The following is a 24,078-nucleotide window of genomic DNA, read 5'->3' on the forward strand; positions in this document are numbered from 1 at the left end:
CCCTCCCAGGGGGCCGGACTAATGGGCTCCTGTGGATCTTACAGCAGGGCTTGTCCATGAGAATCAGGCACTGGAGGGCTCTCCACTGGCACTCTGACCTCTTGATAAACTATTTGTTTTTCCTTGTATTGATTAAAAAAATACAAGCCACCACCACTAACTCCCTGACAACCTGAGCCTCAGTTTTTAGGAATCTCCCACATTTCAAATACACTACTCAAAAGATTCCCGGCACTCCATCTTGTTTAATCCCTGCAATTCAGGTGAACCAGGCCACTGATATCCTTTTTAAAAAAATTAAAAATCTCCGAAGAAGCAACCTGAACCACAAATTTAAATAATCAGCAGGCTACTCTACCTATAAAACCAAAAATAAGCCCTCTTGTTCATTGCGGGGATTGAAAATCTGAAAAACATTTCACCTTACTTACAAGTTACTTCTGCAGAGGTATATTCCCCATTTGACCAAATGCCAGCTATTGTTTTTCTTAGGCGGTACTGTCTACCTTTCTCCTTCCCTCTTCTGTTCCGGCATGCTAAAATAAAATTCAAGACCCCAAGGCAACTTGATCCCTGCCAGTACGAATGTATGAAGCTTTACAGTTGAGAGAAACTTTCAGGAGTATACCTATGAATGTTAATAAAAACATAGATAGAATAGCTAGAATCACGGTGCTTCTGGCTGTGTCTCCAATAGCTATGTGATTGCTGCACGGGATTGAGTTACGAGGCCTTTGAATTGTGACCTTCCGTCTAAAAGAGCTTTGGAGGTTGCCCTTTATTTTTCTAGGGAAGGGGGAGTGAAGTAAGCTTGAAGGAAAAAGCATCTCGATGGGTTGTTTTCTCCCATGAAAGCTTCTTTATAAAATAATAAGCGTTCCTCCATTCTGAAGACGTAAAACCAACTCCCATGTGCCTGGGGAAGCCTGGAGTGCAGTTTAATGTGATTATTTCCACAGCGAACAAATCAAGTGTTTATCATGTAGTAGCTATTAGGGTCAAAGCACATCACACTGGGTAACTGAAATCAAGGCAGGCAAAGAGGAAGACGCTGACAGTGGTAAAGCAAACTAGCCATACGGTTGTCTGTTAGAACCCAGAACTTCTCCTTTAGCAGTCAGGAATGTATATATGTGCCTTACTTGAGGAGGCTCATTCGCCTCTTGTAGTAAATGATGCCAAAACACACTCATGCTTTCTGCTTTGATGATTTCAGGTTTAAGGAGTCTTCACACTTTTTCCCATTGGCCATTTAACATATTTCTGTGTGTGAACCAATGGGCTAACTTTGCAATATGTCCTTATGAATGATCTCATGCTATACAGTGATGGAGTATCATACATGTGACTATCTAACCATATATGTATCATTGAAATTATACAAACACAAACGTACATGTTTATATATCACACACATATTATATATATAAATATATATATATATTTATATATATTAACACAGCATAACACACGCCTTTCTGGATCAATTAACTTTATTGCATTTTACCTTGCTCCAGAATGATAACACAGCCAGAAGCCAGAGATGCTCAGTGCTCCATCTGCTGTTTAGAGGTGATCTGTTAGCAAAAAAAAAAAAAAAAAGAGGCAAATTCCCAAACAAATAGTGTGGGGAGAAAAACACCCAACTTATTAAGAATCAGGTCAGGCAGACAAGCAGTTCCTAGCAGAGCTCCCAGCACACGGTCAGTGCCTGGTCAATGAATGGTCTTGCCTTTCCTTCTGTGAGTTGTTCATTGTTACTGAAGAATTTAAAAACTGAGAACTCAGCTGTCGTGAAAGCTAGAGAAAGCAAAGCAAATTCCCAGATCCTCTTACATGTTCTGGGAGGTGCTGACAAGATTGGCTTTGCCCATGGCTTAGAGAGAAAAAAAGAAGGTTGAAGAGAAGACACCCTGGGTTTCCTAGGTTGCTTCAACAGAGATCCAGTTTACAGTGTGGGAAGGCAAGAGAGTTTGTTGCTGAGATTAAACATATGCTTCCAAGAACAATTATTTACATATTTTTGACAGAAGGAAGAAAAACTAACTCTGTTTGCCATTTTGGAAAATCACATGATTGTGGAAGAGAAAATCTACTGTGTCATATTTTTCTTAAAGAGCCTATAGCGTCCATGCCCTTTCCTGAGGAGAAAAATATTAATAACAATTACGGTTGCTCAGGCTTTCATTATCAAGGTGGGCTAGCCAAAGCTTGTATCAAGGATAATAATTTTTTTTTAAAAAAGCATCTTATTGGCAGTCATTACTACATAGGATAACAAGTTTCCCTCTCTAAATAAATAAATGATTTATACATAAAGCCGATGTGCTTATTATGGGGTCAGGAAATGGGTTCTGTTTTCATATTGTATTGGTATGAAGTCTATATTATTTATGAAAATAAGTTGCCACAGTACAGCTAATAGTTAGTAATTGCCTTCTTAAATTTACTGTTAAAAGCTATTCATATTGAAGTTTGAATAGAAAGCATTTAGCAAATGTTGGTGGACATTTTGCTTGGTGGATTTAATATCATTCTTAAAATAAATAGAGGATGTTTTTCTTGGTTGTGTTTCAACTGAAGGGTACTTGGGAGCAGGACCCTCATTGTAGATTTCATGCCAGTGCGGAAGGCACAGGCCATGGAAGGGACCAGTCCACAGACCAGCAAGCCTTACTGCCTAACTACTCAGTTACCCCCACTCCCCAGGGGTCTCCAAAAAAGCTATCACTCTAGTGCTGTGGTGCGGAGCAAAAGAAAGGCAAATACCAGGAAGCAGGAGGAATTAACTGATATTTTGGTATATTTTCTTTCCCAGTATACTTCCAACAGTTTAAATTGTGAGACATTTTAATCCTGTGAGAGGAAGGATGCCAATCACTTCGCTTTGGGAGAAAAGGTGTCTGTCTTTAAAGTGCTAATTAAATTATGAAACTCACTGACTTTCCTCCTGAGAAACAGTCCTCTCTAAAGAGTTTTATGAGCAGAGATATTAGGGGAAAAGCCTTCCCAGGGTGGTGTGGGTGCTTAGTCCATCGGGGTAAGCAGGAATAGGAGGAGAAGACATCTTGTACTGGAAACATCACAGCCCTTCAATCCCTTACCATTCCTGGAATGGACGGAGAGTCTCTTACTATGCCTTGGGCCTGATTTTCTCAGCATTTCTTATCATTGTAGTTGATGTAGTTAATTAGCTCTTTGCTCCCGTAGGTGGAGAAAATGTTCCCTTGTATTGTTGCAAGGTCTTTCTTGCATTTGACCTTGTCTAAGGACATTTGTCGATTTTTGTGAGCACATCTTTATTTAAAATTCTGTCCTAATCTAAAGGTACTGGAAAGTTTTATGAAAATGACAGATGCCTGCTGTCTAAGTGGGAGCTTATCCAGCCCAGAGCTGCCCTGGCCGATCAAACCTGCTTGGCAGCAGAGTGTCATAGGAAGATCTTTGCATCTCTCTTAGGGAGTCAAACATCCCATTCAGACTGAACTTGCCAGCAAACTTTCCTCAGCCTTTTGTAAGCTCTAGGGCTGATTTAGGAAACAGTTTGGTTCTTTGTGGTATGTGATCAAGTTATATAATTATAGTTGATGAAAATTCCATAATATTACCTTTTGGTTATTTACCATAGAATATCGTATTTTAGATTCAAGCTGCATAAGGAATAATTACCATATATTTGGAGTATGGAGCTAGTAACCGGACAAAATTTATAGATAAACATGTGATTCTTTTGAATACATTTTAGTTTTGCTTAAGAAAAAGGAAACTATTTAAGAGTGGTAAATGTGCACTGGCTATTTCTTCTAACCAGTGACTAAGCTGTGTGTTACATAATTATGAGGTATGAGCTATATTATATCCATTAGTGGTCACATTAAATTCATCATATCTTTCCTAATTTATTCATAATTACATGAGTCATTTCTTTGAAGGCATTTTGTTTGGTTATTTAAATAAGAATTATTGAATTTTATTACAAAAGTGCATGTAATATGATAAATGTGACTGTAACACAGGCAAGTAACTTGTATGTAGGGTTGACATGCTATTTCTGCCGCTTCGACTTCACATGGTCTGCACATTCTGGATTCTCCAATATAATCTTTTATGGATTGGATGAATAGCATTTTAGCAAAACATGCCTAAAATAATTTAACCCATGGGAAGCATGAATGCAGTAGCCGAATGTAAAGTTTAATCCAGAGGTTAAATTTTATGTCTTGGGGAACTTAGTACCAAATCTAAGTGCAAAAGAAGTTACTGTCTGGGTGCTGCAATAAAAATAGAACTAATGTAGCATAGACTTTACCTGGCTACAATAGTAACAGGCTGTCTTTTTCTGCACAGGGACTTTGATATGTTGACTAACTGACACTTCTGGTCTGAGAGAGTGCTGTAGGTGGTAACTTAACTCTATTTCTGCTGCATAGATGATCCAATAGCAATCAACCGTTTTCTGACCTGGCTTCCCAAATATGATAGAATCACGGCCCATAATTCCTTGCTGGTACTACACAAGATGAATTCTAGGTGAGTCTGCAGTTTAAGCAGTCTCTTAGGTTTGACAAAGCGTTCCTTTACAAGGAATTTAGACTGGCATCCTCTGGAGGGGAGAAGAGAGAAGGCCTGTATGGAATTTTGGTCCTTAGAACCATTTAGTTGGGTTTCGTTTGTATCATCTGCCTGGTTCTTTCATTTCCTAGTTAGCAGAGCCAAGGTAAGACACACCTATCTCCTTTATTAGCTGATGGGAGTTACTGTGATTTTTAAAAAAAGGCTCATACCAAGGTGAGAAATTAAAAGAAGGGAGACATTTTTTTAAATAAAAAGAGCACATAGAATAGAAATATTGGCAATGACAAAAATTTCTTTTTAAAATGAGTATACAGACTTTATTTCAGAGAGAGTGTTAGTTTGTGTCTGCATTTAAAATGTGGTACAGGACGGACAAGATATTAGTCCATACAAGGAGATGCATTCTTTCAAGATTCCGAATCATCACAGTGGCTAAGCCCCTGACTTGGATCACCGCCTAACTCACAGATTCTGAATTGATTAAGGATATGAGTTTTTCAAAGGATAAGTCGCAAAGCAAGTCCCAGACTAAACGAATCTCTTCTCGAGACCCATTTAAAAATGTTAATGGTGAAATATTATCTGGGTCCTAGCCAAAGAACTGAAGCCTTTGGCCTTCTAGCAACCCTTGCAGAATCCTCAGCCAGGCTTTCATTGTTAAGCTGCTAATAGCTAACACGTTTGCCCATTTTCCTTCAACTTCATAGAAACGGCTTTTTTTATCTTCTCCAGACCTGTAAATAGGTAGGTACTTTAGGAAAATTTGTGGAAAGTATCCGTTCTCCTAACTTTCAGGTCCTCGGGAAAAAAAAAAAAGTATTGAAAAAGTGTAAAAGATAACGTGCAACTACTCCCCAAAGATCTTAATTGGGAGCTACTGGCGCGGGAGGATGTGTGTGTGTTGACAGAGGTTCCCACAAGTTCTTCCCCCACAGCTGTTTATTCAGATATCATGGGGCGCGTCATTTACATAATAAATTTTTTTTTAAAGCAGCGAGGTTGAGTCAGACCATGCTCTGCTCCTCTCAATTGTTGCATTTAAACCAATAAGGTTAGGACAAGAGACTAGCTGTGGTTTGCGTTGCAAAAACAAAACAAAACAAAAAGCCCCGAGGCTTCGTGGGCAGACCTACAAGGCTGCGCAAACAAATCGGGGGGGGATGAGATTGTGCCCTTTCTTTGTCTAGGCGTCTCAGATGCTATCTGCCGCTGCCGTTCGCCGGGGCGCAAAGCCGTTCCCAAACAGACCGCGGCGAGCTGATGGCTCCGAGCTTGCGGCGAGGTAGCGAGTGTGCAGGGCCACTTCCGACTGGAAGCCTTCCTGTGGCGGTGCGCGGTGGCGGGGTCCTTCCTGGGGAAGGCGATCGCGCTCAGTCGCTCCGCAGCCCGAGACTGCAGCAGCGCCCGGGCGCTGTCCCCGGGAGCCGGGCAATCCCCGGCCTCCGCGCTCCGCTGCCAGACGCGCCACAGCGCCTCTGAGAGCTCCCGGGTCTCCGCGTTCCTGCCCAGCAGCCAAACTATGTCAGGAATGGAGGTCTGCTAACACAGAAAACTCCAAGGAGCACACTAAACCGGTGGGAGCAGCAGATGTGAGCTCTGTAAGTACAAGCTGGTGTTTGAAAAACTGTAATGACCAAGAACAACTGTCGGGTGGACAAAGTCCGAGATAGCCGGAGCGCTTTATTAGTGCTTTGGTGTGTTTTCAAAGAAAAAAAGCACTGCGGCTTGGGGAAAACGATAACACTTTGTTCCTAGGACTTTAGTAGCCACGGGGTTCCGTGGTAAAAGTGTAATCTTTACCCTCCAAATGATCGGAGCCATTAGGATCATTAAAGGATCATTGCAAATTAACTACTTTTGTTATGATCTTGATAAATAAGTAGAACACTGGGTAATATTCTCGGACCGGGGCGGGGGATGGTTATTTCATGTCTTTTCGAAATTGCTGCACTAGCTCCGGAATACTATTGAGTGGTATTGAGCAGGGTTCTATCCGTACATGGATGTATAGGTACGAAAGGTATACTTAGTGGTGTGTATTACACAGATGACTTTTTCTACGGCTAGGGTGATAAATGAGAAAAGGTTTCCGACAGGAAACAAAGCAGATGAACAACGAACTAAACACCGTGTTTCAAGAAGGATGCCTTTTTGTTCCAAAGCAAATTTACCAAAAGCTATATTAAGCGGGCTCATCTTCAGTATGCGATACAATAAGTCTTTCGCCCCTTAGTGCATTTCTCTCTGGCCTTTTATGGGATTTGAGTGCACATGGGAGCTAAACTCCACAGTTTGAAACTTTTGAATATTCGTGTAAAGCACTGACCTTCAAAATCAGTATTTGAATCGCTAGCAACCCATAGGCTTACACTTCTTGGGAGGAGTTTTGAAGACATTTAAGCATAACATTTGTAAGAATTCAATAAATTCTGAACTGTCACTGAGTTTAGACGAGCATTTTTAAGTTTCATTTCATAAGATGGCCAGGGTTATAGAAACTTGTTAGGTGGGAATCATGGAGTGTAGCTGTATAGGTTTGAAGTTAGCTTTCTAATGTCTTTCAGAGAAGGCTTTATTTTATGCTTGTGAGAGTCTTTCCCCTTTCTGTTTAGAGTTTAGGGACATGCACACAGGAATAGTCATGCCTTCATGTGATCAAACATTCGATATTTGACTTTCTCGATGCTTGAGTTCTCCTAAGGCCCAAAGTGTTTAGTAAGTAAGCAAGCAGCCGTGGATTTTCAGCCTTTGAAAACTCTTTGTGGTGACAGACATAGAAGTCTAATTGAGCCACCGTTCAGTTCAGCATTTAAGTGCCAAATGAAGTCAGCTGCTCTCTGAGTTTCACAGGCATGATAAATGATTTTTGAGAAAGAAAATTTCCACTGGAGTGTGAAAACGTATTTCCTAAGGATACAATGGGAAGAAAAGAGGTCCTTGCAGCGGGAACAAAAATCTCTTTTATCAGATAACCAAAACTATTTCAGTCAACATTGTCAATAAATGTTGATTTTGAAAACAGTCCTTTCCTTTTTAAAGCTGAAGACAAGAATGGCGTATTCTAAACACTTGTTTATTTTTGGTTTCAGAAGGCTTATGTTTTCTTGGTTTCTTTAAAGGAGATAATGTAAGAAACGATATAGAACATTACATTAAGATATTATCACTAGCATTTGAGCATTCAGTTTATGGAAGCTTTGATGAGAAAATGCAATGTTAACATGTGACAAACATTTACCTCTCCTTAGAAGTTCTTCCCCACTTTAGGGTGAGGCTGTATTTTTAAGGCTTGAGGTTTATATTACAACACAGAGACCTGGAAATTCGGACAGAGGAGAAATGTGGCAAGACTGGAATCTGCAGAAGAAGTAGCCTTGTGGGGAAGGCATTCTTTGCCCCTATAAAATACATTGATTCGAAAATGACCCTCGTCTTTCCAGTTAGGGAGCACACAGGTTGATCTGTGTCGAACAGAAAAACCAGCTTGTCTGCCAGCTCTACTTAGATGTATGGTCACTACTTTCACGTTGAAAATTTATTTTCGGTTTGAAAAAAGTATTAAATTATAGCAATTTTATAAAAATTGCTTCTAGCAAGCAAAAAAAGTCCACAGAAAGCCCCTAATTTTAGCTCCGTCCCCCTGTTTTATTTGTTCTGTGCTGCTGAGCGTTAGAAGCCCTTTCCATTTGCAGTTTACTTCTCACAGGACATTATTAACTTTTGGCTTCATACATGATCTTCTGTCAGATGCTTTTGATTGGTGATTTAGCAAAGTATAATAAACAGGGCAAAAGTCATGAATTTTGCTCTGTATCCTGAGCTCTGTGGTAGGGAAAGTGTGATAAAATGTGTACCTTAAGTCTTGTTTGATGATCTCTCAAAGCACGTTTGCCTTCTGGAAATAATTTCTGGGGTTGAAGAGCATGGTATTAGCAGATTTAATGTGGCTATTCAATGGATTGACGAAGTACAATGTGAGGTTTAACAAAATGAGGGAGACAAATTGAACATCAACAAAAGTTACATCTGTGAAGAATTATAAATTTAATTAGAAAAAAGGCAAACTTAAAAGACCTCATTAACTAATCAGAACTCCTAGTTACCAGTGTAGGAGTCTTGATTTAAATTCTCAGGAGCTCTGCTCTCTTCTTTCTCTCTTCACATGTCTGGCAGCATGCTACAACTGTGGATCCCACTGGAAGGGTTTTTAAAAAGCATTAAGGTGAATGGCTTTGCTGTGCTAGGAAATGGTTGTTCATTTAAATGGGTGTTCATAATAAAATGTGTATTAATTTTGCATTCCTGAGAGTATTGGAATTAAAAATAGCAGATGAGAAGATAACAGAAATTATATTAACTTTTACAAATAAAACAAGAAAATGTACTGGGTGCCTAGCGGAACTTTTTTAGAAACCACAGAGTCCCTTAATTTTGAATGAAAATATCCTTCATTAATTATTTTTTGAAACCCACCTCGGTTTTAGAGTTTTAAATAATAATAATAATAATATAATATAATAATAATAATAATAATAATAATAATAATAATAGCAACAGTAAAGCTTCTATAGACATTTTGCAAACACAGGAGGAAATGTCCAGCCATCAGAAGGGTTTCCTTTTAGATACGCCATCAGAAGAGTAAGGACGTCTCCCTACCACACTGTAACCTTGCACTGCACATAAAGAACTAAAAGCATGTGAAGTGTAGCATTTTGTAAACTGTAACTAATTTCACTCACATCTGTGTCTAATTGTTGTCTGCATTCGCATTCTTGAGAGTAGATTTATTTTTCCTGGACCACGATGTGGGTTCAGCTGACCAGCCTAAGTGAGGATTAGTTGTTTTAAAGTTATTTTGATTAAAGAGTCATTTTTAAATACAGTAACACACAACACATGGTTTAAATAATCCTTGAGACACAAAAGAATATATCTGAAGTACACTTAATGAGAGGAAGATCATGGGCACGGACTTTTCAGAAACTGCTCTCTGAAAATACAGTAGACGCTAGGCTGCCAGAAGAGAAATTCCTTCTTATGCAGCTTTTTGTTCTCAACAACAATATTCGTTAGAATAGTCTCATTTGTAGGACCTTGGTTTTGTTTTTTTTAATTACCAAATTCCATGTTTTGCCAAGCTGAGAAACGGTAGGTTTTAAACTTAGAATATGAATACATTGAAACTTTAAAAGTTTACAATGAAATAAAAGTTCTATTTCAAGATTAGGTGTTCTGGCTGATTTTACAATGGGGATGTATTTTAGCATTGAGTAGTGTGTGTACTTTAGCATACTTTTATGTGATTAAGCCAGGAGAGTTCTTAAAATGAAGTCCCTTCTCACCTATAATTTATTCCAGGTGTATAAAAGTAGGAGAATTTTATCCTTGAGATATATTGCTGAAGTTTATAAAAAAAAATCTTGCATGAGAACATTAATTTTAAGAAGACAGAAAACTTATCAAATAATGGCCATCTGCAGTCATTAAAGTTAGCACTCAGTAACTTCAGTTACTCAAACGTCTTAAAGAATTGGTTTTGTCCTGCATGAAAAAAAAAAAAGCATACCTCGAAGTTCTGAGTAACGTTATCCCAAGACGCTAGAGCGTAAAGATGCTTTATTCTTGCTAGAAAGGTCGTGTTTCTTAATTTCATAAATCACAATTAAAAACTAGCAGGACTCAACAGAAGATGTTTAGGTGGATAACTTTAATGTCATTTGAGACGCTTCAGTTCTCATCTTGGTTCTGCAGCCTTAATTGATGTCAGTTCAGGTTGAATGAAAATGAACATCAAAGATTTGGAGTTCTGCGCCATTTCAGAAGTTAGGCAGTGTTCCTTCCTGCCTGCCCAAGCATAGGTGGGAGCTTTTGAGCAGGGAGCAGCCTGCCTCACCTGAACCTCATTACCTGCTGGCCCTTCACAACTGCCTCTGAAGAGCAATGGCTAGGACCACTTTGAATTAGTGCCTCTGTGCAAAAAAGTCCCTCAATTCAAATTTATCTGGAAACAAACTAAACATGCAGGCTGGTGAATTGAGAACTCAAATATGCATTCTCCTTCAGTCTAAAAGATAGGGCGCGCGCGCGCGCGCGCACATACACACACACACACACACACACACACACACACACACACACACACACACTTTCATGTTGTCCAGCATAGCTGAATAAAAATACTGATTGGCTTTTACCTTGGCATAGTTCAACAAGTACATTGCTGAACGCTGGGGCTTTGCGTATGAAAGCCTGCCTTTGCCTTGTTTGGTGACCACAGCATTGACCGAAGCTGTTTCATTCGATGTTCAATGACAAATAGGTAACTGGGAGAAAACCATCCTGCTACGGATAAGAAGTAGTGAGGCGCTAAGGGGTTGGGCCGGGGCTCTGGTTCAGCTGGCTAGAGCAGAAGATGAAAGGTCGGAGGATGCTGGGGATTATTGCCCCAACTACTGCTGCTCTTAAACATACTCATTTGTTAATAGCTTTTCCCCCCTTCCCTAACACCTTTTCCAAGCTGCTGGGGCGAGATTGCTTTGCGTGTTGACTGGGGGAGGGGTAATCCCGTTTGCAGCTGTCATAGGCCAGTGATGAATCACGAGCCCGTCATTTGACTGCCTTCTCCTCTTGACAAGGGGAGGGGAGGAGGAGAGACCTGCAGGAAGAAACAGCAGTTGAGCCCTCCACTTAAAGATACTATGCCTTTCCTGGCCGCAGTATCCTCCCTTTTCTCTTTTGGTTAAAAGTGAGCATTGTAGGGCACAGCCATGGGCTCAATGTAATTAAGAGCTGACACTGAAGCATAGTTAACGACCACCTCTAATTTTCTACCCCTGGCCACAGGTGCAAACATCTCACACCAGTTCCGATGTTGCTCTTTCCTCGAGTTGCAGGTAAGGATTTCTTTCGTTGATATTCAACATTTTTTTGTAGCTTAACTTTCTGTGACCTGGATCTATTTTTGTCTAGTATTCCTTAATTATTTCTATTAATAGCAACAGGCTGGGTTAGGAACGACTTAACAATTTGTGTGTGTGTGTGTGTGTGTGTGTGTGTGTGTGTGTGTGTGTATGAGTGCACTTGTTAAAAAATAATTACGTATGTGGGAAAGGCATAAAAGTCTTGATTTGAGTCAGTTGCTGTCTGCTAAGAAAACTGAACGTAGAATGATACTTAGGAATCACTGGATGATTTGAAATTATTTTGTGCTTGAATTCAGACACTTTGAAGGAGTAAAATGGCTCATGTAAAGCTATTTTACAACTGATATCCAACAGTCACTTCCAGTGTAGCCTCTAGATTAAAATGACCCAGGTGAGGCGAGGAGAAAAGAATGTGAACATTTTATGTGTAACACTAACCCCTGCACCCCAGATTATTACTCTTTGGAAAAAGTATAATTTTAGGATATGGGAAATGGACATTAGACTGTCAGAAAATGGAGTCGTACCTAAGCATCTAATTAGTGACCTTAGAGAGTTTCACTGTTCGTGCAAGAGTGGTACACATGAGTTCTGAAATCGTCAGTGTGACTCCTTGCTGTTGTGCTCCTCCAGCTGAAGTAGCTGGCAACCGTAGGAGCATCTGGGAGGCATTGACCTGTTTTAACTATGGTGAAAATGCAAAATTATAGCATTGCATAGAATTGCCATTTTTTCCCCCAAGTGACAGCTGAGGTACTCAGAGTGCTAATGGTCCCACGACCGGCTGAGCTGCTGGCCTTATCCATTTTCAATTGGCTACGGTGTATGTAATCCACAAAGCAAACAAGTGAGCCGACATCATAGTGCTTTAATGCTGCATTTGTTTCAAGGAAACAGGAACAATTAAGTAGTAAGCCAGAGTAAACACATACACCAGGACAATCTCATTCCCTGTCACTGGGCAGGAGGTTTCAAGTGTTTTATTTGGTTTGGAGACCCATTAAATAACAACTGGGTGTTAAGTTATAAAGGGAGTACCCAGTGCTAATTTATTAGATGAAACAAATTGTACATGAATAGTGATTTATTTCTATTCCATGTGTTTCTGTATTTGCTTTTTCTTTTAGTAGATTAATGCTCTGGGGTTTTGTTTTACTATAAATATGACTCCATGTTTTCTCTAAATATTAAAATCGATGCCATTGTCTGACATTAGCTTATGACTTATGGGGGGCAAGATTTTAAAAACTGCCCATGAAACTTTGGCTACACAGGATGGGAGACACACGGGAAGAAAGGGCTAGAGGCGGATGCAAGGAGAACCATTACCAGTGTGAGAAAATAGATACAATGGGGCTTTTGTGTGCGGTGTTTCAAAGGAGGTGTCAAGTCGTTAGCACATTAAGTAGTAGTGTTATGATCTGGTGCGTCTGTCAAACGGAAAGCTTCTTGTCTTTAGGTCTATGGAAATGCAGGATCTAACCAGCCCGCACAGCCGACTCAGTGGTAGTAGCGAATCCCCCAGTGGCCCCAAACTCGATAGCTCTCATATAAATAGTACTTCCATGACTCCGAATGGCACCGAAGGTGAGTGTCCATCTGTCTGTCCGTCTGTCTCTTGTTGCTCTGCCCTTATCTCTTCTTCAGTGTCTGCTCTCTGACTGCCTGTGAGCCCTGCCCTCAGATCCAGCAGACTGTCCCTTCCCATATAAGTAATTTTGACTTAATCCATATATGTATTGAAATATATACATGTGTTTACACATAGTACTTTTAAATTTGAATATGTTTCTTGTTGATCTGCATATCCCCATAGTGGTATTATTTTTACATCATTTTGCTATATGGCTACTGAAAATTTGGAATAATTTCATTTTATTTTCTGTTTTGTTAGCAAATACAACCACATTTTTAAAAATGTGAACACTGAACTGGATTTCTTCTTAAATTAGAGAAACAGTTTTTATGTCTAGTATGCCTGTGGCTTTGGCCACTGCAGTATAAACAAGAAAAAGCTAAAACTTAATATCTATGAAGCACACGAGCCTGTTTGGCAAGCCTGTATAACAGGTATCCACTTTCTTGGAGATAGAGTAGACTACTTTAAACATAGGGTTATAACTATTTTAATATGATTAGTACACATGCTCATGTAAATTGTATGTAAATGGCCACATCTACTTTAATCCATACATATTGCATTCAAAATATAGAAGGTTTATATGTACACACTACTGCCTGTTATACACAGCCACTTAGGTGCGATGTATATTTTTATAGCTCAGACGTATGGGGGGATATGCTGCCCACGGTGTGGCGTATACTTTTATAGCTCAGAGGTGTGGAGGACAAGCTGCCCATGGTGTTACATTATTTCAGCTGGAGCCCGAGGAAAGTCTTCACGGATACTGGTGCTCACGTATTTGTTATTAAGCCTCAGGATAGTAATGGCTTCGCTAAGTAAGCTTTATTAGAAGCTTAATGGGTCATCTGTGGTAGGAATCCATTTGTAGACAAACCCTTACAGATCAGTTCCCCAGTCGACATGATCTTTTACCTCGGGTTCTTAAAAAACCATAAGCATAACTAACTTATATATCATTTTGTAAATTATGTGAATATTATCATTTGGGTGCAGTACTTGAGTATGTATGGAGGAAAGTCTTTTAAAATGTGAAAAGCTAAGAAATTCACATCAAATAAAGCATAGAACTCATTTATTTTGGAGTTTTCGGTTATGCCTCAGTTTTTATGCCAACAGTAATTACTTTTATCTACAACTGTTCTGTGGTTCTCTTTACCATTAAGTATGTTATGTTTATGGAGAATGGCTGTAGTGAAAGGAGACGCTTCGTGCTGTGTTAGCAAGTCAGGCAGTCTCTGGAGAAAGCACCTTCCTCTTCATCTCAATCGTCATAGGAACTTTACACAGAAACAATTGTGATGGATAAGTAGCAGATAGAGAATTGGTACGGTAAAAGCAGGCACTTGGTCCTGTTTCGTCTCTTGCTTGAATCTGTCTTTAGATTTCAGAGCCTGAGAACACAGACAAGCCCACTGTGGGGTCTGCCTCAGATGGGCTCCGTGAATCAAGGGTGCTGTGCAGCCAGAGAGAGGCCACAAGGACAAACCTATCGCAATCACGTTAGAAATACAGACAGCCACTTAAACAAGGAGGACTGGGCCTGCCTAACAAGGAGGACTAAGCCTCCTTTGATTCATGAGATTTACTAGTTTATACGGGGAGAAGGAATTAAAAATAATGACTGTATATGATATAGGGGAAGAGGATCTAGACGCTCACATCTTCTCAATGCGTTACTGACAAGCTGGCTTCTGTTTAAGCAGAGTCCATGTGTCTGTGAGGTATTGCCCTTGATGGTCTGTGGGAATGAGATGTGGTTTGACTTTAAAGAAAATACAGAGCACATACATATCTCTGAATATTTAGGTTTCATACCTTGATACCCCATCCGTATTCATTAATATATTATATTTTATAATATTTTTACATAATTTAAATTAGTTTAGAATAATTAAATATTCTAGATAATTTTTATGATTGTTTTTGAAACATTCAGTTTGTGAGATAGTTAGAAATAAGCTCTCCTTGCCTCTCTGCCTTCTGTCATTCATTCATTCATTCATTCATGTATTCATTCATTCATTTATACAGTCATTCATTTTTCTTCTTTGTTTTTATTGAGACACAGTTTCACTATGTAGCTCTGGCTGTCCTGTTCACTCTGTAGAACAGGCTGGCCTTGGACTCAAAGATCTCCATCTGCCTGTTTGCCTCCCGAGTGCTGGAATTAAAGGTACACTTCGCCACCCCTGGTCCTTAGAAGTAATTTCTTACACTAAGACAAAGCAAACAAAAACAACAAAGTTAGCTGTAAAAACTCTGATGATGAGCTCTAGGCCAGCACTGGGAAACTGGGGTCAGGAGGCTCAATCAGGTTCAAAGCCAGCTTTAACATTGCAAGTGAGTTTGAGACCAGTCTGGACTGCAGGGTATCCTGTCTCAATGAATTAAAAACACCAAAAACTCTTGACTATGTCAGGTCTTGGAAATGAACTTTCAAGGTCCAGTTTCAAAGGAGTGCATAACTAGTCACCGAACCTCTGTTTTCAGGTTTTCTGTGCTTACAGATGGTGGGATGCTGTAGGGTCAGAAGCAAAGATAGAGGGTCTCACTCTAAATCATTCAGAGCACTAGAGGAATATTGTTGTCAGTTTACTGGGAAACTTAGAGCATTTTCTTAGCATACGGCTTAAGATTAGGGACGTGAATTTTACTTATGATCTGCTACATGACTTTAGTTCCAGACATATCCCAGTGTTCTAGATTATTGAGTTTGTGAATCAATTTATCATGCCCCTGTTCTGTCCCATCATATTCCTATTCCACTCCTCTCAGCCAGCACCATAGGAATTGTGCTTAAAATTAGTAAGTTTATTAATGCCTGGCAAGCCTCCCTGGGACAGAGTCATTATAGATTTTCCTTCTCCTTCTTTGGGATATGATTTAGTTTGAAATCTGAAGTGTTTATCGGTGAATTAGAGGATCAGGAAAGAAGGAAAGAAAGTCATTACAGCTAGCCACTAAGGAGCTGGAGAGATGGCTCAGTGGTTAGGAGCACTGCCTATTCTTCCAAGGGACCATGGTTCAACACCTAACGCCCACCTAGCAGTTCGCAATTGTCTGTAACTCACACCAATACACATAAAAATAAATAAATTATTAAAAAACACATTAATAATTAAAATAACACCATCATGTCATAGTAAATACTTCAGTTCTCTGTATACATACATATATACATACACATACACTACGCCTCAACATCCCCCAATACACCACATACACCCCATACACACCACATCCACATGTCTCTCTCTCTCTCTCTCTCTCTCTCACACACACACACACATACACACATACACCCCATACACCCCAACACACCACCACACCCCTCCCACACACATATATATATACACACAACACACACACACACACACACACGCACACACCAGGAGGTATTTAAATGACTTCTTAGAAGCTCAATTTAAAATAGTCCCAGTTCAATTGAAATTAATTTAATGACCAGCAGAATTCTGTGTCGTTTACAGTTGGCTTTGGCTGAGTGTACTCAGGTTGTCTTCTCTAACTCAGAGCCGGTTTCTAAATTTCCTGACACCACTCGTCCATATCATGAGGCTAAGAAAACAGAAAATCTCATCTATGAATAACCATAGCTTCATCCTAAGAACAAACAAGAAGGAGGTAGAATGGAGAAGTTTCTTCTGAAGTCTGCTGCCAAATTATTCTAGGACTCAGTAGGTTCCATACTCATAGGCTAGTGCCTGTTTTCATGGTTCACATCAAGGATAAGGATAGAAACACCCAAGCTCCAGGCTTGAGAGCTGAGCTTTTCTGTTTTCCAAGCACCGTGTTCTTGAGTCATAATTGATTGTTTGGGGTTGGAAGCTTTAACTCCTTGCATTTTTTTAAGGCCAGCATCTCTGATTCTCGTTGCCACTCACAGTGTGAGGTGTTACCCAGCTTCTAAACCTTTGTGATGTAGAACGCAAGTGGTAGGCCTCAGAGAATGCTTGCTTGCTTGATTGACGGGGAAAGCACTATTGAAAGAGACAGGTTTCCAAGGCAGTTGATGAATATTTCAGTTACTGTTGACCAGGTTAGTGCTGGAGACACTAGGGAGTGGATAAAAGCACAACCTAGGATCTGAACCTTCTCCCCTAGTCTTCTGAATGTCTTCTACGGTACAATGGGAAAGACATTTCTTCTCAGAGACATTCAAATATCACCTCCCTTTGCCCATAGCAAATACTCAGTTCTCAGTATGCACGCACACACACATCATGACAGATACTTAAGTGCAACAGCCTAAATGAAAATAGTCCCAACTCAATGGAATTTAGTTAAACTATCAGCAAACCCTCCACATAGTTTACAGTTGGCTTTGACTAAATTCACATGACTTGTCTCTTGTTATTTTGAGAGCATTATTTTAAAGAAATAAGCTTTCGGATAAAGCTAGCTGAGTAGCAAAGTGTCCAGTGTGAAAGAAAGAGGCTTTCTGGTGTGGGTGGGTGCTCATGCTTTCAGTATGCACAGCCTTGTGCTGATGGATATTCATGGTGTGAGAAGTCAACAAACTACTTTCCTTGTGAAGGACTCAGTGCCACAGCGGTAAAGGGATTTTATTTACACGCCTAGTTAGAGCCTTGTTTGCAAAGCAGTTTTTTTTTTTAAGCACCTTTATTTTGTTTTTTCTGATTGTCTTAAGTTCACAGGAGTTTCAGATTGATGAGTTCTATACTGCCAATTTGAGTGTTTATTTTTGGTTGTATGGGGGTTGGGAAAAGGCAAAGAAAGAGGGGGAGGGAGCTTGAGCAAAGCTCAGACCTGAATTCACAGTTTTTAAATGATGTACAAGCCAATGTAACTGGAATTCTCTACCATTCGTTGCAGGAATTCCTCCAGTAATTCAAATAGTAATTTTGAATTGGTGTATCAGATTTCCAAGATTGTGGTCTTGAATTAGGTGGCCAAATTGCCTGCATTTAAAAATTTTTTTCAACTGTGTTTTGCATATTTTAGGGTGGTAGGTTGATACAATTATCCACATCTATGTTACCCAAATCTATTTTAAAGCAATTTTGTAATTTCTACAAAGCTGAGAACACTAGCAAATTATCTGAATGCATTTTCTCCCCTACATATTTCAGTGAAATATAGTTCCGGCTGACGAGAGTGTCTTCACTCAGTCTTGTTTACTGGAAGTCTGTCAGCCTAGGGAATGTGTACAGTTGGGGTCTGAGGCTGCTTCTTACTAGCAATATTTGCGTATCTGTGGTTGAATATTCTGATGTCAATAGAAACATGTTAATCTAATATTACTCCTGTTTATGTTCTACACATAATTCAGTTTCTGGGAGATTAAGGAACGCTATGAGGAAAGGCATTCCTAAATAAAATTTTTAGGCGTTTGTTGATGGCCACAAAATTGGCTTCTTAGAAATTACTCAAAAGCAAAACCTATGAAGGAATAAAATTATTAGTCAGAATTTAATATTTGCTCTGTTTCATATACCTGGCAATAATTCTCACATGTCTGTTAATGGTGACAACAGCTGTTTAGGAGGAATTTGTTGGTCATTTGGTTCTTGCACTGACTGACCAACACATTTTGTTTTATTAAATCTTCAGAATGTTCCTAGAACTGGCCAGGAGGAAGGTTAAGAGGGTGGGTTTGAACTCCATTTGCATAGGGCACCAGCTGGAGGAACTGGGGCAGATGAGCTACCATGTGACTCCATTTCTCCTCAGTACAATGAGGAGAGCTACAGATCCCACTTTAGGCTTGCCGTGAGCATGTAATGCAAACCTCGTGGCATATTTGGAACTTGGTGAGCAGGAGCTTACTGTATCTATTAATATTAACTGCTGGGCCATGTGTAAATAATAGTCACTTCTATGGTATGATTCCTGTTTTACAAAGAAAGCTGTAAAAAGTTAAATGCCAAGTTTTGAGGCACATAACTTGTAATGGGTACCACTGGAATCTGCACTCGTGTCGCAAGAGCTGTGGGCAGAAGCCAAAGCCCAGGTTTTTGGAATGTGTGCTCTTCCTCATCTTTGAATGTCTCTCTCAGTACCTACGTCCTAAGTGTCTGAGCAGCTGCCCATGCTAGGGCCCTCAACATGGAGAATACCATGGAGCAGGGCACAGCAGACTGCATACAGGCTGAGGGCAGTGACTTGGATAGGACGTGGATTTTACAACATGGTGACTGCCTAGGATAGTTTTGCCTTCGATCTTGGGTAGGAGATTTCTTCTGTGTCCACACATGCCCCACATATTGCTTCAATTGCTTGACTTTGGGGAAGTTGTCTCTAACTAGTTTTCAAAGCTTTTGACTTAATTATAATTCTGTCAGCCAGCCCCTGCTCGCTTTAAGCCTCTTTGAGATGAAAAGGAGGAGAATCCTCTCTGCTTTTCATTACAATAGCCATCATTCTATGCACATTTGTGAAATTCAAACAACATTTTTGCTACTGCTCAGAGTAAATACCTTCTACTTCTACTTCGGGAAATATTTTTCAGTGAGTAGTGATGTGGATGGTCCCATTTCTTTTGGCTTTGAGAATCAGCCATGGATGGCTAGAAACTATGCGTGGTTAGAAGAGAGAAAATGGTTTAGTCGAGAGGGTTAAATGGGCAGCATATGTGGACAAGTTGGGGGGACTCTGTTTTCACCCATCACCTGTTATTAAAGCATTCCTATTGTAGTAATTGTAGTAAACCCAGGGTTCTGATGGTTGTTGCCGCAAGTTGTCCCAGGGTTTCCAGGCACAGATTCAGATTGTGTTCAGTTCTCTAGTTGCTCACAGCGAAAGAGAGCTATGTGACATCTCCACCCTCGTTCTTCTGTATAAGCAAAGGTGTATTTGCCCCAAAACATCTTGCCTTCTGGGAGAAAACTCCGGTTCCTTCAAGGAAGTTGTGAACTTTTAGGCAAGTCCATGCTTGTTTTAGTTGATTCCTGATTTCTTACACTGTCCCAGGATGGTGGTGAGCAGCACAGAGGGGTAAAGGCTACCTCTCCTGTAATTCTATTCAGCGGTTGGCAGGTACCGGTTTACAAAGAGAGAAGCAGAGTTAGGAAAAGCTAACCAAGGATTCATGTGCAAAGTTAGTAGGACCTCAAATGCTTACAAATGAACATTTATTATGATTATGCTTGTGGCAAGTTGCTGGCTTTGTAGGTTTCTTTCTTTCTTTATCTCTCCCTTTCTCTTCCTTCTTCCTTGATTCCTTTCTTGCTTGCTTGCTTTTAGCTTTATTTTATGCCTTCACTATCTATTACACACACACACACACACACACACACACACACACACACACACACACACACCAACTGAGTGAGCTCAGCTAACATTCCACAGAGGAGGGATGTTTTTGTATTCTCCATAATAAACATTAGGGACATTTTTCCCCTATAGAATAAAGCAAAATCTGAGTTGTTTACCAATATTATCATTGTGTTTATCAGTAATAAGTGAGATTTTGAAAGGAAAAATTATTAATTGAATCAACTGAGTTCTTAACACTGCATGGCTATTAAGACATCCTCTACATATTTAGTCATTTCATCCTCCAAATAACTTTTAAGACAAGGTTTTATGCAGCTGGTGTTAAAGCAGCCGAGTGACTGATGTGTTCTCAAACAGCACACAGACTGTGTTAGAGAGGAGATGCGTAAGCACGCTGGGATTGCCTCAAACCGTCCCTTCTTGTTCTCTGAAACATGAGATTCATATAGCATTGCTCCTGTCCCTAGTGACAAACTTCATGCCTACTGAGCTTCTTTACCTGCCTGAAGATTTTTATATCACCTTATCTAATATTATGGCCAAGATGAAAGGTTTAGAGTATCCACATATACTGTTGCTTTGCTAGTGGAGCCCGGACCTCCTTGAAAGCACGATTGACTTGTCCGCTGTCGTGGCATCCTACATCTGGCAGCTTTGGAATAGGTATTTGAGAATGAATGCCCTTGCTACTAAGTAAATCATGAAAATAATGCATTACGGGAGCAAGGCTCCCATTCATATTACTTATACCCCATTAAGTATTCAGGGACCTATTTAAAGCTTCATTTTCAACTCATTGGAAAGTACTCATCTTCATGGAACAGCTCACAAAGACATCATAAGTTGGTCCATCCAGTGAACAGTCGCAGTGAATAGCATCGCCAGCCTTTGATTTGAGAAGCAGCAGCCAATCTGCTGTTGACCATAATAACTTACTGTTTGACAAGCAGAATTATTGGACTTTGAATTTTAGGCATGATATAAAGTCACGCTCACACAGTATGATTAAATTGAGTGGTAAAATGTTATGTAAGGTTGTTGTTAGTAAACATGGGCTTGCCATAGTTAAAATATGGCAAAAGTAATTGGAGGCAAACATTTTAAGGTAGGGAACAATTGAAAGAGTAATAATGCATTCACATGAAGTGTAAAGAGTGTGTTTTGTGTCTGTCTCTTTGTGTGTATGTGCATGTGTGTGTGTGTGTGTGTGTGTGTGTGTGTGTTAAGCAGACTGCACAGAGTATAGAGAAATGAGGCCAAAATGTAAGCCTGACCAGGTGATTCGGGCTCTGCATACCAAGCTCAAAACTTTGTCTGGTAAACAGAAATGTTGTGACTGGGTTTGTGTTTTAACAAATACATTGATGTAGTGTGGGCAGTGAGAAAGGATGGGTAATTTACCTGAAGTCATGCTCTTACTTATGTATTTTATCTCAGCACCAATTTCACATTGGCCTTGAGATTGGGGTGGGACAAGAGTCATACTAGAAAATGAAGAAAAATGGCGTCCTGATTTGAGAGTGCCTCTTTTACAGGCAGACTGCTTGGGGCTCAGAGTCAGTTCAGCTGCTTATGTTCCATGTAACAAAGGTTGGTCTTAAGAGGCAACAGAGTGGGCCGGAGGGGCCCTGAGGGCAGTCAGTCTCCAGCAAACTAGTGCAGTAGGCCTGGCCTTTGATTCAGACCTGTGCAATCAAGATGATAATGGTACCTACAGAGTGCCCCAGTCAGCAGACTGAAAGTACTTCTGTTCTTTGGATAACCTTGTTACTTTTAAGCCCCTGCTATGCAGTGGGGATTACCCATTTACTCTTGAAGGATAGACTAATTAAGAGAATGATTACTGGCTTCTGCTACATGCTCAAAGCATTAGTAGCTACTATAATAATGATGAATGTCATCTTTTAAAGAAGCGTGTCTTTTGGAACTGGTACAGCAGTGTCTCCATAGGAGGGATGCGTGTCTGTTCCTACTCTCGACTTTTGGTATCACTGAACAGCTTTTGCTGATACTCAAAGTACCTGATACGCTTAATAGTTCTCACTCAGTTAATACTGAGTGTGAGAAAGGGGACTATCTAGGTGCTCCTGGGGCTTAGTATAGTTCTCACTCAGTTAATACTGAGTGTGAGAAAGGGGACTATCTAGGTGCTCCTGGGGCTTAGTATAGTTCTCACTCAGTTAATACTAAGTGTGAGAAAGGGGACTATCTAGGTGCTCCTGGGGCTTAGTATAGTTCTCACTCAGTTAATACTAAGTGTGAGAAAGGGGACTATCTAGGTGCTCCTGGGGCTTAGTATAGTTCTCACTCAGTTAATACTGAGTGTGAGAAAGGGGACTATCTGGGTGCTCCTGGGGCTTAGTAAAAGACAGGAAAGAAGGACTAATCATTTGGTGGCTTGATTGCATTTGGGGCAAATAAACTATGCTTCCATATTGATATGATTGAGGTTCTGAGTCTGAGCCAGGTCATCTGCTTCCAATCTTCAAACACTGGTTGATTTTACCATCTGCTAATTTGCAACATACACTGATACACTTCTCCCCAGTGCCCTGGTGTTCTCAGACTAGCCTTTTCAGTGCCACCTTCACATTATCTCTACCTACATAGAGGAGCAGTCCAGGATAAGAAAAGTCTACTTGAGAAACATTAAACTCTTCAGCAGGTTTATAAAAGGGAAATTAACTACAACAGTGAGAAACCAGCCGTGTGACATCTCCAGCTCCTACTGAATATCTTTAGGCTGCAATGTTCACATCTTTGAAAGGATGCAAGTACAATGCATGCCCTTGAAGCTTGCCATGGGGAAGTAAAGGAGCTACTGCTCGCTCATAAAGTGCTTAGTATATACTGGCCACACAGAGGTGCTTAGCACATAACAACTTTGTAATGAATTATTACGCCTCCATTTTAAAAGCTACACAAGGCAGTGCTTATGTCAGAAATGGAGACTGCTGTATTACTAAATTCTTAGCCTGGGGCTTTTTCTTCTTTACCACTGTGTTATGTTTCCCTTATAGCAAGCTAACATTTAGCTCGCACTTTGGTTTCTAAAGGCTGGTGTCTGTTGGAAATCATTGAAGGACACATTTAAAACCTGTACCTTTCAATCTGGATAGTTTTACTGAAAAGAAGAAAGAGCCATAAACAAACATGGATGCTAATGATGTGAATGATGAAATGTTTAGAAGAAATCTTTGACATATGCAACTTATTTGAGGATAGATGAAAAACGAGATTATTTCTTCCTCCTCCTCCTCCTCCTCCTCCTCTTCTTCCTCCTCCCCCTCCTCCTCCTCCTCCTCCTCCTCCTCCTCCTCCTCCTCCTCCTCCTCCTCCTCCTCCTCCTCCTCCTCCTCCTCCTCCTCCTCCTCTTCTTCTTCTTCTTCTTCTTCTTCTTCTTCTTCTTCTTCTTCTTCTTCTTCTTCTTCTTCTTCTTCTTCTTCTTCTTCTTCTTCTCAGACATAGGACAGCTTAGCAGCCTCCTAGCTTGGTCACCAGAGCACAGCAGTAAAATATTAAGTAATGACTCCAAGTGGTAGGTTATGGTGATTCACCTGGTGGTCCACCCAGCCTTTCTACACTCTGGCAAACTTCTTCAGACCATATTGGGGACAGAAGGAGAGAACAAAGTTTTTACTGTGCACAGAGCCTTGTGAAGGAACTCAGCAG

At 40.2% G+C, this 24,078-nt stretch overlaps 1 protein-coding gene across 34 annotated transcripts in view; it reads left to right on the top strand.

The window, feature by feature from the left end:
• Nucleotides 1-24,078, top strand: part of Eya1 (EYA transcriptional coactivator and phosphatase 1) — a 308,446-nt gene that overhangs the window by 155,829 nt on the left and 128,539 nt on the right. For 10 of the 34 annotated variants that reach the window (XM_087550796.1, XM_087550804.1, XM_087550807.1 and 7 more), the window contains exons 1-3: nt 5,749-6,173; nt 11,422-11,471; nt 12,961-13,088. In XM_087550796.1, coding sequence (XP_087406922.1) covers nt 12,965-13,088 — 124 coding nt within the window. In that variant the 5' untranslated portion in view covers nt 5,749-6,173; nt 11,422-11,471; nt 12,961-12,964. 34 annotated transcript variants of the gene reach the window in all.

The sequence above is a fragment of the Rattus norvegicus genome, chromosome 5 (genome assembly GCF_021556685.1).
Source record: "Rattus norvegicus strain SHRSP/BbbUtx chromosome 5, alternate assembly SHRSP_T2T, whole genome shotgun sequence".
In the NCBI taxonomy this organism is placed as follows: domain Eukaryota; kingdom Metazoa; phylum Chordata; class Mammalia; order Rodentia; family Muridae; genus Rattus; species Rattus norvegicus.